Here is a 14,507-nt window from a genome sequence, read left to right as displayed (position 1 = left end):
CGAATTCGTAGGTATAATTTCACATGAACGGCTTTGATCATGAAACAGGCAGTAAGCAAATTTGGAGAGCTTTAATTAAAAAAAAAAAAAAATCAGTGTTAGCTCAATTGGAGGTGGTCTAAAAAAAAGATCGGACAGATTGGAGTCTTTAAAAACTTTAACTCGAAATTGATTGTAGATTGTTATTTCATGGCAATAAAACAAGCATCTTTCAAATTTCTATTTTATTCACAGGCAAATAAAATACTAAAACAAAAGTCTTACAAATAGGAATACAAAGCACTCAGCTCTGGTATGGTCATCAGGGCAGTCCACAGGTGACATTTGTAAAATGAAGTGGGGATTGAAACACAACAACCATATCAAGTGCCTCACAGACTGCGTTGGGCGACAAGTTAGTCGTCTGTCTTTACCAGTGTGCAATTTCTACCTTTTGGCCAGCAAGAAAGTTCTTTTGGCACATATGGAAAAGAGGAGGATGTGAGAGAAATGAGGTGGTTAAGAAGTTTTTACAGACAGGTGTCAATTTAGAGATGAGATGTTTTCCAAACAGCTATCAGTAATCCATGTCAGCAAATGTTAATTCCTTATAAATTATGCATTTAAAATATTGCCAGCATGTAGTATAACTGAATAGTCTGTTTGAGCTGACAATACAAGGCTAATTTCAGGATCAGTCTTGTGTTGATAGGTGTATGAGAACACCATTCTATACATTATTCACAATATTTACACCAAAGTTGTTGTTTTTTTTACCTTCTCTTTTGACTCAATGTAACAATTGCTGACTTTTATTTTTAATCTGTTATGCACACTTTTTTTTCCAGGAATCCAATTTCCCATCAGCTTCAAATGTGCTGAACACAACAAAAGATGAATGAAAAATTGTTGATGTCATGTCTTCTTCTACGACTTGGCTTCCAGAAGAGGCTTCATGTCTTTAATGCCATGCTCTGCTGCCACACTGATGATGTGATCCAGGGCATTCATGTGGCCCAACATCTTCACAACCTCTTTGATTTGCTCCCTGTTGGCAGAAATGAGTTACATTAGAAGCAGAATGGACACACCACCATATTATCACAACACAGTTTAAAAAGGAGTCACCCAGGAACACTACTGAGTAAATTGCTATTATGTAATGAGATAAAACAGGCCTAACTGTGCAGTGTCTCTTCTATTCCAGCAGATGGAGCAACAAATACATTTAAGTTCCCCAATGTAGACAGATAAACCCTCTAAAGCTATACATTCAGAGCGTAGTAGGGCCTCTTACTTGGCCGTGCGCCGCTCGATATCAGACACGCCCATGCTGCTACGGTGCAATGAGCTGGCCAGGTGGGTCAGGTAGCGACAGAGTGGCTCCAACTGAGGCAACGTCTGCTGGCCCTTCAGCCCAGAGAACCACTGCACTGGCAAACACTCCACCACCTGAAAAAGGTACACAAGACAGGACAAGGAAGACTTAAATACTAGCTCTTCATCACCCTGTTTAGTGAGTCACAAATGGCCGACGTTGATCAACTGAGCGGGCTTGTTTGTCAAGTTAAAGCTGCCAGCTGTAATAAAGACACAGAGAAATGGCAAGCAGCTAGGTCACACTGACGTGACCTGAGAGGCTTCTTGATAAATTACAAGCACCTCTCATCAAATTGGCAGATCCGGGAGAAGAGCCAGTTTCCATGGCTGAGTTGGGCAAAAAATCAGATCTATTTTTACACGTAAGACGCAAATCATATACTATTAACTAAATTAAGTTTTATATAAATACTGTGGGGGCTGGTGGTGTGACTATGACTACCTCAATGTAACCTTACTTATTACATTCAGGCTTTTAAAAGCTTAAGTTTTTATAAAGTATGATTTTCCCTAAAGACTAAACCTGTGAACTTCTAGGGAAGAGACTTGACCACATTCAATTGCACTATTCATTCACTTAACTGATAAATCAGGTGTCATATACTTTAAAATGTGACAACAGTGTGTCATCTAATCATATTTGCCCTCATGCAATCTGTGCCACCTTTTCAAATTGTAATTAACCATGAAAATCCCTTAATATCAATAAATCAAAACTATGTTTATGTAAGGTGGAGATATGACAATGGGCGTGGCTCCCTCTTTTCCCAGGACTTGCTCACATGTCACGCTGCTTGTCGCATGTGAGCAAAAGAGGGGTGTGTCGAGTGTTATGCTGAGAATGGTATTTGCCAGGATTTACATTTGCCATTAGGTTTGGTTCACAATGCTTGTTTGCAACACAAAAAAGGAAAAAAAACACACCAACTGAGGTCAAACCATCCACTTCTACATGAAATATGGCAAATTGTCTTCATTCATATGCCAAGAAGTGAAGTTTAGGAATCAATACTTGTGTGTATTGACTCCTTTCTAAACTGTGCAAAAACAGGCAACAGTAAAGTAGACAACACCTTCACCTTTGCCCTTAATATCCATGAGATCTATGCCAGCGAGGTGAATTTATTTCAGATACATTTTAAGCTAATCTTTTTTTACCCATTTATTGTCTAACCCAATTTATCAAGAATTCTGGCTACATGGAATACACTGCATTTGTTTCCATATGAAACATGAAATAGCAAAAAAAAAAGAAAAAAGAAGTGTGTCTCCTACCTTCTGGCACTTATGAACATTGTCCTCATTAGTATCTGTGGTCTGCAGTGCAGAGAGGATGTATCTATTGAGAGTGCTGTCTAAAGCCAGGTCCCTTAGGCAGGAACTGGATAGGATACCTTCCCACTGCAGGATGTTGCCCAGCAGCTATGCACAGAGACGACAACAGTTAGACCCATAGAGACCAGGAGAATCACACAGCAGCACAAACTGTCAATATCCGAGTAGTTCTATTAGCTGCTACTGGTGTAAATGTTGCCCTCAGAGGTTACTGGACAAACTATATCACAAACAGATCATCATAAGCCCTTCATTGCCTACTTTATACATGTTGTGACCTACAATGATCACTTGCGACTTTCATGTTAAGGTGACTGTTAGTATAATCGGTGTCTAGATGGCTGAATTAATCTAAAAACCTACGCCGCCTTTGCTCCACTTTTGTACATACCTTCACACAGGACCAGAATTGCCTCTGGTAGAATAAGTAGGGCCCGGAATTTTTGTTCTCCAACACACTGAACAAAAGCAAAAACAGACTTTTAATAAGCTATCAAGTGTCTATCATACAGATTGAAGAAATCAAAACTGGACTACTCCCAAAACAATTGTGTAACACACTTTTTGGGGTAGAGTGGTAGGAAGACGTCTTCATCCAGAGTCCGCCTGGTCCGTAAGACGACTGTTTTCAAAAGCGCCTGATAGAGGAAAACAATAAAAGGGAAATCTTGACAATAATTCTAAAATAATAAACACAAGAACAAAAGTAACCTATTATTTTGCAAAGGAGGTACATTGTGTGCATGGAGGCATGTAGAGAGAGAGAGAGAGAGGATTGGTACCTGTGTGTATTGGTTGTCTCCGTGCAGCACTGTGGGGTAACCTTTCATTAGTGTGAGAATGAAGCCCACCAGCCTGGTTGTCTGACTGCTTGACAGCGGATCCCACACTTGCTCTGCCAATACTGACAAAATCAACACATAAATACAGATGACATACTTTGTTTTGAGGCCTGCATCATTATGCCAAGCAAACATTTCTTAGTATTGTAGGTGCAGCTGTGTGTGTGTGTGTTTCTATACCTGTCAGTTTGGAGATGATGACCTTCTCCACAATAGCGGGCAGCAAACCGATATCCCCATCTCCTCTCTGCAACGTGCTGTGCTCCTCGAAGCCGTAAAATAGCAGTGACTCAAACCAGAGCATGTACTCAAAGTTTGCACACTGTGCCTGGACAGGCGTGAAAGACAAACAGATTTCAGATTTTTTTTCTCCATCCCATTTCTAAAAAGGCAAATGTAACAAGCCTTACCTCGAGGGGGTTCCATGTAATCAGCTGCAGACGGACCAAGGGGTTAAAGAGTTTGGGCAGACAGAGGCCTATGTAAGCATCTCTGTAGCAGTCTGCGTAATCTCTCCTCCACACTTCGAAATGGGATTTGATGCAGTCAAGAGAGTGAAAGTCCTCCACCACGTCCTCAAATACTTTCTTACATTCCCTGATGATACGGTCTGGATGGGACGAAAGGCTTCGGTTAGACATGAGCGAAACAATGTCTTATTAGTGTTAATAGTGGTTCATACTGTAGTTCTGAAGGAATTAAATGATGTACCTCTCTCCATGTTGAAGCTGGTGATGTCGGTAGAGGTCTCCTCATCATCAGATGATAAGCCTTCTTTATGCTCAGCCCTCTTTCCGTTCTGCTCCCTAGCTTGACGCCGTCGAGTTCTGCACTCAGCCGCAAACACAAAAGGCAAGACAGTTAAAAACAAAGACAGAAAGAATATGTCTAACTGTAACCAGCTTGGCACTTAATCGACTACCTAAAAGACAGAACTTTAGGAGCTCTTGCAGGGCAAACCTATGCTTTACAAACCTGTATTTTTGTGAGTAAAAGAAGACAGAGCAAAGCACAGATAAAGCTTTTGGCATTTTCTTAGTCTGAGGTGTTTACCAAAAGAGCCTGTAACCTAGAAACATCACATACATTTGTTTACTGGGAACTATTCTAAAAATGTGTTTCAGTGTGCATCATACCGTCGTGCCTCTCTTTCTGCTATCCTCCTCTGACGACTGTGCTCTTGGTACGCTGCACGGTCTCGACCAAATGAGTCTAGATTAGGAGCCATGACAGCTTTATCTGCAAGAGACAGGAGCCATGTTAGAGCCAGTCATGAAAAGCTGAGACAACCCATAACCTCATACTTGTTCTGGGCACTTAACATCTCACACAACACAAAGAGTACTAAAAATGTAATAATCCAAAGTGCTTAAAATAAATAAGATGTAACAGGCAAAATAGTAGACAAAAATGAAACTTTTAAACTTACAAAATATGTTAAAACGTTGACCCGCACCTCCTAATTTATTAGATACTCCCAGCAATAAGACATCATATTTGTTACAAATAATTTTGAGGCATCATTCATTTTCTAGTCACTTACCTGGCTGCAACTCCCTACATGTTACAGTGAAAGTGACAGATGACAAGTCACTAAGAGATCATTCTTTTGTCATCTTTTTTTTTTTTTTAGTGACTCATTGTCACCTGAACTGCGTTACAACCACCCATGGCTGCGAGACTCAGCCATTAAAGAGTAGCCGAAACAGCTCCTCCAATAAAACATTTTCCGTGTACGTACATGCTCACTCACTCGAGATCAAACCTCAATCAACCTTTAGTCACGCTCATGAGGGAAACGTAAGAGGGTGTAGTGGGGGAAACACAAATGCCAACAGCACACACCAACACTCACACCACAGAGAACTAACGAGGCCGTTCAAATAAATCATAAAAACCTTCAAGATGGACTGACTTGAAAGGCTTGCAAACTCCGACGATTCATCTTTAATATCATCCTGTCTTCTCTGGACAAGTCGTGAGGCCCGTTGCCTTAGTAACTGGTGCATGGCAGCCTCCAGCTCCAGGACAGCAGGCACCTGAAAGATATGATGCCTTCTGTGACCTCTGACCCAAACAAAAGCAGGGTTCCGAGTCACAGGGATGTCTTGCTGGAGGGAGAAGATGAGCATGATGGACAATAAAATACTGGAACCAAGATATCACCAGTGTTAAGTGAAAACTTGGTATCTCTGAAACATCATATTTCCTTGAAGGAAAGTTTGGACGCTATGGACTTAAAGTCAGCCAATGCTGTAAGCTGAAAATATTGATGAAGTCAAAAGGCATAGTTAACTGCCTTATGAAGATATTACATTAAAAAAATCACAAATGTAAGAGAGTTAAAGAGTTTTACCCAACACTGACAATATACAGTTCCAGCCTTGACGTTTACTTTATACTAAGTCATGCTGATAATGGTTGATTAGTGTCCCGTTCCATCACTATGTTTTGTGCACTGAGAGTCTCCTAATAGGGTTAAAAAAGACATTAATGTAGTTCAGAAAACACATGTTGGCAGTTGGCGGGCCAGTTCTCTCCCCTCGCCTCCATGTAGTTGCTGCTCTGCTGCTGCAGGACCAAGACTAAATTCTTTTGTTTAAGACATGCATTTCATAAACAGCTATGGGTTTACAAAAAATATATTGAGTGTCAGAGACATTTTTTAATAATGTATTACCAAGTTGGACTCATCCTCTTTGTTAAGACGAGACTCGTTGCACAGGCACTAGGCTATGTCACTATGTAGGTTTTTACTGCTCAAACTCATCTTATAAAGAGTGTATGAGTAAAGACCATTAGCAAAAATGTGGCGCTAAGATAATAGATGTTAAGTTATTTTTCTGACAAAAAAGAAAGCAGCTGTGAAATAGATGTGCTCCAAGTGACTTTTGCAGTCACACTGGCTTGTCAGCACTATCAATTAAGATTAACAATAGTATCTTATGAAACGAACTAAATCAAAACACTAGAAATTTTCTTCTACGACTCTCAATTAATGCTTCATTAGATGTTTATTAGATTCTATCCCTTCAAAAACCTCATTATGTGGTCAGAGATCACAAAGACACAAAACAGAAAAACAGCTAATCAGACAGCAGATAAATTCTCCCTTACCTTTTCACTGAAACACTCAAGCAAGTCTCCAACATACCCTCGCATCTCTTGCAAGAATTTATATTGATCTGCATTGTCATTGGACGAGCCCTCCAGCTGCTGTATGGTGCTCTCGGAGGCAGCTAGGTCTTCGTCGATCCGTTTGTAGCGTTTGGCGTTTGCGTTGTGGCCTGCGTGCATTTGGCTGAGCCTACAGACACATGGCATACAGGGAAAGACAATAAGGATGACTTTGGATGGGGTCGTGCACTAACAAGGCATTTAGTCTAATCTTAATTGCTGATATACAATAAGCAACTGCTTTAGAGTGCACCCATCAAATTAATACAGACACAAGGGGCTGAAATACTGCACTCATGGTTATACAGAAGTTATAATTAGGAGGACTAATGTAAACCCCCGTTCCTGACCCAGGAATTCCCTCTCTGGCCCATTAGATCTGTAGGTAGCTTTGCTGGATCTTCAAGACCACAGCACACAGAGAAGGCAGCAGCTGAACTGGAGACTGACATTAGAGTGCAGTCTTCCACTTTACCTACCTATCCTGCAGGCGTTTCTTTACCAGATCAATGGATATTGGGGTTAGGTCACTAATAGAAGCCCCGTAGTGAACAGAGCCATTGTCTGTTCGGCCAGTTGGCTTGCCAGTCTGTGGGGCTACAGTACTGTAGGTGAAGGGCATGCTGTAGGACGAGCCATAGGGCTGGCTCTCATAGCTGTTCTGATAGTAGGCTGTGTTGTCCTCTGGCTGGTTGCTTTGGACCTGGTCATTAGAGATAAGAACACATATTGCTTTACTACTGTGACTAATAGCACTGCTGCTTCCTACTACCAATTCATTAGGAATGCAACTAATGGTTATTTGCATTATCAATTAACCTGTCAGTCATTTTTTTTGGATCAATTGTCTCTAAATTAGTGGACAAAATACACAGACATAGTGAGAAATGCCCATCACAACTTTCCAGAGCTGTAGGTGAGGTATTCAGATTGATTGTGGTGTGTGACCAAAAGTCCCGAACCAAAAGCTATTCAATACACAGTGATATAAAAACAAAGAACAGCAGCAAATCTTTACGTATGCAAAACTAGAACCAGCAAATATGTGGCTTTTTCCCCCAAATAAATCAAAGTTAGAGTTGCAACTAAAGATTATTTTAATTATCAATTAATCTGTTGATTATTTGCTTGATTAATTGATTAGTTGTTTGGTCTATAAAATGTCAGAAAATGTCTCCTCAAATGTCTTGTTTAATCCACAACAGTCCAAAACCCAAAAAGATATTTTGTTGACTGTCACAGAAACCAGTAAATATTCACATTTGAGAAGCTGGAATCACAGAATTTGGCCTTTTTTCTTAAAAAAAAAGAAAAAGACTTGAAACAATCAATTGATTATCAAAATATCTGGCAATTACTTTAATAATGGGCAACTAATCAATTAATCAACTAATTGTTAAAGCTCTCATGAAGATGAATCGATTATCAAAATTGTTGGCAACTCTGTTGATCAACTCATCGTTTAATCAATACATTTCACAATAATGATAATAAGCTTTCGCACATAATTAAATCCCAGCTTTTTATAAAATAAAAGAACAACAGCACTGCAGGATAAACAATCAGAAAATTAGAGAAAATATACATTATTCAAGTTCAGGAGTCATTCAGGAAGGTAAAATATTTTACATATTTGTTCCAGCTTACCTGTGGTATGCTGATTCCTTTCCGAATCTGCTCCTGCTCCCAGCGGCTAACCTCTTCATCCTGACCTGCATCCAGTGCCTCATCGTCACTACCCTCGATACCTGTACATGTGATGGGGATATTCATGTCTTCATGAGAACTCATTGAGAACAGTAGTAAATGAACTTTTTTTTCTTTTTCTTTTAAAAAGGTACCTATCTCCTCGGCTATCTTTTGCCTCTGGCTTTTGTTTCTGACTCCACTGAAGCGGATCCTCTTCTCTTCCTCGTCTTCATCGTCGCTGGCGTCTTGGTCTTCTCGTACCAGTCGTTTCTTTGGGGTTTCTGTCTCTACCAGAGGGGCTTCACCCCCCTGCTCTCGAGCCAGTTGTCTCCGCTTTCTAGCAGCATGGATGAATGCTGCATCAGGAATCTCCCCTAGAGTGAGACAGAAACAGGTCTTGATCTCATACTTGTGTGTACACATACCAAAAAAGAAAACCAAACACACTGATATTTCCTGTTATATAACACTGTGGAAAAGTACAGCTCTATCAGCAAGAGCATTCATGAGTGTCAGACTGGTTGTGTCAGTGATGTTAGTCCACATATAGTACCAGTCAAAAGTCTGGACACACTTACTCATTGCCTATAATGAAAAAGTGTGTCCAAACTTTTGACTGGTACTGTGCTGAACAATCATTTAATTTAAAGAGTGCTCAATACCTGGTCTCAGGGTGCTGAGGGAGGAAAGTGTGTTGAATGTTGCTCCAGTGTTGTTGCTCCTGGAGACTTGTGCCTGGCCACCTTGACTCCTCGCCTCTTCCTCCTGCTCATCAGCACTGTCCACCTCCATTTCTTCCTCTCCCTGTTCACTACCCGCTCTGCTGGTAACTTCCTCTTTGATGGAAACCAAAGGTTGAGGTGGAGCATCTACGAGAACAAGATGCAGAAAAAGATAAGTCGAGAGGATAAGAATTTACATTTACAATATATCCCTTCAGATGATACCAAAAGATGGGTGAAGGGTGAGTGATCTTGTGCTCCATGATACAGGTTTCTGGAACAACTACTCCATTCAGATGCCCCAATAGCATTGGTATATATGGAATCTTGTGGGTGTACTTCATTTCATGTAGGTCAAATTTCAGGCTTCTGGAGGAAGTACCGACAGGTAAAACAAGTGGGTCTCATGTAGTGTCTACCTGTTGAACAAAAATGCTGACTGATAATTCTAATATATCATATCATATTCCCTATAGATCATAATTAAATATTGTTTTGATGAAAGCACACACACAACTATAATTTATTACTTTAATGTAGGGCTGGGCAATATATCAGTTTTATATTAATATTGTGACATGTGACTAGATATCGTCTTAGATTTTGGATATCGTAATATAACATAAGTGTTGTCTTTTCCTGGTTTTAAAGGCTGCATTACAGTATAGTGATGTAATTTTCTGAACATACCAGACTGTTCTATTACTTGCCTTTACCCACTTATATCCACGTTACTGATGATTATCAAAAATCTCATTGTATAAATATTTTGTGACAGCACCAATAGTCATCCCTACAATATTGTCACAATATCGATATCAAGGTATTTGGTCAAAAATATTCTGATGTTTGATTTTGTCCATAATGCTCTGCCCTACTTTAATGATGATCCTCAGAGATTTACCCCCATCTTGTGGTACAAATACATAATAACATTTTACCTTCAAGGTGCTAAGTAGTATTTGCTGTATAAATATGGCAAACTGTCACAGTTTAAGTACATTTTTTGCAAAACTAAAATTACTTCCCTCAATTCAACCTTGTGTTGTCTCATATTGGGTTACAAAAGTTGAACAAGTCTGCTCGGTAGATAGTCTCATATCGCCAACATGACAGCAGAGATGACAGGTAATGTACTGCAGTGGATAGTGGGACACCTCACCTGATCTGATTTCCTGTTTGACGATGCCAGACTTCTCCAAATCCTCCTTGTACTCTTTCTTCAATTGTTTGACAATCTTCTTGCTGTGATTGGATTTCTTCACTCTGAACACCTCGGATCCTTCTGTTTACGAACAGGTCATGCGAGAAAGTGAGCGGTAAGTAATAAGCTGGAGGGCATGGGAGTGACTCCCCGTCAAGGAAACTACTTATCTAGCTTATAATGGCCCATGAAATAATAAATGAGTTCCTTATCCTTTAACAATAACAAAAAGACAAGCGTCAATAATCGAACCTGTCATGACAACACGTTTTCTTCAGCTAACGTTAACCAGCTAGTGAATTTAACTTTTCGTTTATAAAGTTAACGTTAACTTGACGTACCTTCTTCATCGTCGAAACTCAGCAAACTGACTTTCGTGGGTCCTGGCACCACAGCCGTATCTTTGCCTTTCTTTTCTTTCTTGACAGCTTTCACACTGTTGACGTTAGCCTGAAAGCCGTTGCTTTGGTGGTTATCCGTGATGCTAGGTGCTGCGCTAACGCTGTGGCTGGACGTCTCCATAAACGGGATTTCCTCCACGACAGGCCCGAACGATGTCGGCGCCAGCGGCGGCTGCAGACCCTCCTCCTGCGACTGCTCTTCCTCGTCGGACTCATTCCTCCGTCGGAAATTGGCTCGTTTCGCCTTTTTAAACATTATGCTTCTCTGCTATATGCACCAGTGCATGCTCAATCGTAGGAAACTGTGCTTAGAGCGCTGAGAAATGATCCCCGATTTTCCAGGCAGCCATTTTCTGTCAGTCAGGCAGCGCGTTTGTTCTTCGTTTCGCAAAATTGAAGAAGGGCACATGCATCGCTGGCATTTTACTGCCCCCAACTGATCAAAACTGGTACTATCAGTCTTGTGCACTCTGACTAGTTACGTGCAAATAAAATAAATAAATAAATGAAAATAACAATAATGAATGTAAAACACATGCATTTCATTAATTGACCCTATTGTGATATAATTTGTGCTGAAAATGTATATAAAATATAATTTAGGCTACAGAAAAAATTATTAGTGAAATTCTTCATGTCTACATGCCAAATCTGCTGTGGGTTGTTTGGCTGATTATCTGTTGATGCCAAACATAAGCCTGGTCAATGAAATTCCCTTTGACCTATCTGCTGCTTCTGCATTTGGCTCAGAGCTATGTCAGTCATTGTGCCAACTCATGACACTGTCATAAGACAATGTAATAACATTTAACTATATTTTTAGGAACCTTCAGAACGTTACAACTGTACTGTTGTTTAAGGGAATTATTGATGACACTGTCATACCACGATGTGGCTGACTTTGACAGCCGTGGCCAAATCAATCCCACATGACAGTTTACAGGAATGCAATCTCACTGTAACACATTCAACCACAGAAGTTATATTTGATGATGAAGTCTGCTATGACAGGCTACACAACATATCCCCTTGTTCCATGACATTTCTCCAAGGCAGTGACTTTGCAATGAAAGTGATATTATCAACAGAATGACCTGACATCTGTCAAAAACATCCATGAAGTTTAAGTCATGACCTAAGTATTTGTAGGACTGTGGAACCATTGAAATCATACATTGCAGTTGTTGTAACATTTCTGGCTCTGACTTTGATTGTATTTTTTATACCAGTGTAAGCATAAGAGATATGGACATAATTCAGTTAAAATCAAAATTTGCATCTACATTAGACATTTATACTGTTAAAGGCTATCTTTGTCAATTTGTTATCTATTACTTGTAACCAGCAAGATCTGTGCTGATCTCGCAGAGGTATAAAATAAATTTACGTTATAATAATGATAATAATAATAATAATAATAATAATAATAATAATAATAGTAACCTTATTTATAGAGTTCTTTCCAAAGGTGAAAAAATTCAAGACATTAGCAACATCAGGGCCAATTGCAAGAGGTAAATAATGAAACATATGAATATACATACAAACACACATACATATATACATACACCCACCGGCCACTTCATTAGGTAAGCTTTTCTGAAGCTTTATACATTTTCAGTTTTTGTTGACATTGTCAGAAAGGTGATAATTCATGAATACTTTATGTTCATTATTGAGTTCGTAGACGGTGGTGGTGGTGTATTGGGGTGCATTATATTCAATGGTGTTCCTAATATTTTGTCCATTCCATTAACATACATGACGGGGAACACTTTAAATATAATGCACTCCAGTACACCACCACCACCCACTACGACCTCAATAATAAACTTAAAGTAGAATTATCACCTTTCTGACAATGGCAACAAAAACTGAAAATGTATAAGCTTCGTAAACGTAGAATTTATGGCAGAGCTGTTGTATTGGATTGCATTAGATTGTACAGGTGTTCCTAATAAAGTGGCCATATGCATATACATACACAGATAAAAGATAAAAACTAAAATGGATTCTAAAAGAGACTGGAAGCCATTACAGCGAAGCCAGGATTGGTGTGATGTGTGAGAATCACTTTGTTTTGGTCAGTAGTCTAGCTGCTGAAATGAACAGTTTGGAGCTGCTCCATAGCTCAATTGTTCAGGCAAGTAAACATGGCAATACAGTAATCGAGGCAGGAGGATAAAAGAACAGGTATAATTTTCTCTGTATTACTGAAGGACAAAACTGATCTAATTTTGGAAATATTCCTCAGTTGATAAAAACATGACTGCACTACTTTCTTTACATGATGCTCCAGGCTCAAGTTATAGCCCAGGATAACATCCAGATTTTTTGTAGCTGACTTTATGTTGAGAGCGAGGGGGCCAAGGCATGGTTGTATTTGTTTTGAGAGGTGTTCAGGGCCAATGATGAGAACGTCTGTCTTGCCAGAGTTAAATTTTAATAAGTTTTGGGGCATCCGGCTTTTAATGTCATATAGCCATCTATGTAGCAAAGCTAATTTACTGGTGTCAGAAGGTTTAAGGTTTGGTGTGTCATCCACATAGCTATAGAAGGAGATGTTCTGATGACAGATTATCTGTCCCAATGGTAATATGTACAGGGTAAACAGAACAGGTCCCGAGATTGATCCTTGTGGTATTCCATGTTTAGTCTGAGCACTTTGTGAGGTAAATTTACCAACAGAAACAAAACATTTTCTGTTGGCTGAATATGAGGAGAACCAGTCCAGAGCAGTTCCAGTAATACCTGCCTACTGTTATAGTCTGTCTATAAGAACGGAATAGTCGATGGTATCAAATGCTGCACTGCGGTCAAGCAACAGTAACACAATCAGTACATCGTTTGTGACTCTAAGGAGGGCAGAACCCAGATTGAAGCTTCTCGAAAATATTGTTGTAATTAAGTGCGTGTAATAGTTGGTTCAGCACTACCTTTTCTAGGATTTTTGATGTGAAGGTCAGTTTAGAAATTGGCCCAAAGTTTTTTAGGTCTGTGGGATCTGGTACAACTCCAGCTATTGATGATGGTCAGCAATGTAGGGCCGATTATTGCTATTGCTTCTTTAAGCAGTTTTGTCAGGATAATATCAAGGGAATTTGATGAGGGTCTCATAAGTAACACAATTTTCCTAAGATCCTGCAGTGATATTGGTCTAAAACAATCCAACACATTCAAAGAGGGGCTAGGGAGGTTGACTGCAGAGATGGGAGGAGTGATATTTACCCTAATATGATCATTCCTTTCCATGAAGAAGGAAAGGATTTTGTTGCAGTCAGCTGGAGAAGAAGTGCCTGCAGTAGGATCAGGAGAGTTTACAAGCTGATTGATGGTATTAAACAGGATTCTGGGGTTGTGCTGGTTGGCAGAGATTAGCTATGAGAAATACTGGTCCCTGGCTTCCTTTACCTTACAATTGTGAGATGTTTGTAGTTCTTTGAGCAGCAAGTAATGAAACTGCAATTTACTGGACTTCCACCTGTGTTCAACTTTTCTACAGGTTCTTTCGAGGCTACACATTTCCTCATTCATCCATAGGGCTATGTTGACAGTGGACTTAAGTTTGGTTTAGTTTAGTTTAAAGGAGCAATCATGTCCAGGGTAGATAAGCATACCTGATTAAAGGCTAGTAACTGGTCATTTGTATTAGAAAGAATGGACAAATGGTCATTGTCAGTGTTAAAAAGTGAGGAGAAAGACTCGGCTGTGTGTTCATTGAGAGCACAGAACTGTACCTTTTGCTTTTGGGTTTTTTTATAGTAGCCTGGAGAACCAT

At 39.7% G+C, this 14,507-nt stretch overlaps 1 protein-coding gene across 1 annotated transcript; it reads right to left on the bottom strand.

Annotated features, from left to right (window-relative positions):
* Nucleotides 1–209: 209 nt before the first annotated feature.
* On the bottom strand, nt 210–11,115 carry paxbp1 (PAX3 and PAX7 binding protein 1). The gene is made up of 18 exons (XM_067608147.1): nt 10,670–11,115; nt 10,287–10,409; nt 9,065–9,271; nt 8,555–8,776; nt 8,361–8,461; nt 7,193–7,416; nt 6,654–6,843; nt 5,452–5,575; nt 4,673–4,775; nt 4,248–4,363; nt 3,947–4,146; nt 3,717–3,864; nt 3,477–3,598; nt 3,256–3,332; nt 3,086–3,152; nt 2,635–2,781; nt 1,277–1,431; nt 210–1,027 (listed from the first exon to the last, which is right to left on the bottom strand). The coding sequence occupies exons 1-18, from the start codon at nt 10,983–10,985 to the stop codon at nt 907–909; spliced, it is 2,763 nt and encodes a 920-aa protein (XP_067464248.1). The 5' UTR covers nt 10,986–11,115; the 3' UTR covers nt 210–906.
* Between the last annotated feature and the right edge of the window lie 3,392 nt (nt 11,116–14,507).

This window comes from Thunnus thynnus, chromosome 13 (assembly GCF_963924715.1).
Source record: "Thunnus thynnus chromosome 13, fThuThy2.1, whole genome shotgun sequence".
In the NCBI taxonomy this organism is placed as follows: domain Eukaryota; kingdom Metazoa; phylum Chordata; class Actinopteri; order Scombriformes; family Scombridae; genus Thunnus; species Thunnus thynnus.
The sequence above is the reverse complement of the archived record's forward strand: the minus strand, read 5'-3'. Positions and strand labels throughout refer to the sequence as shown.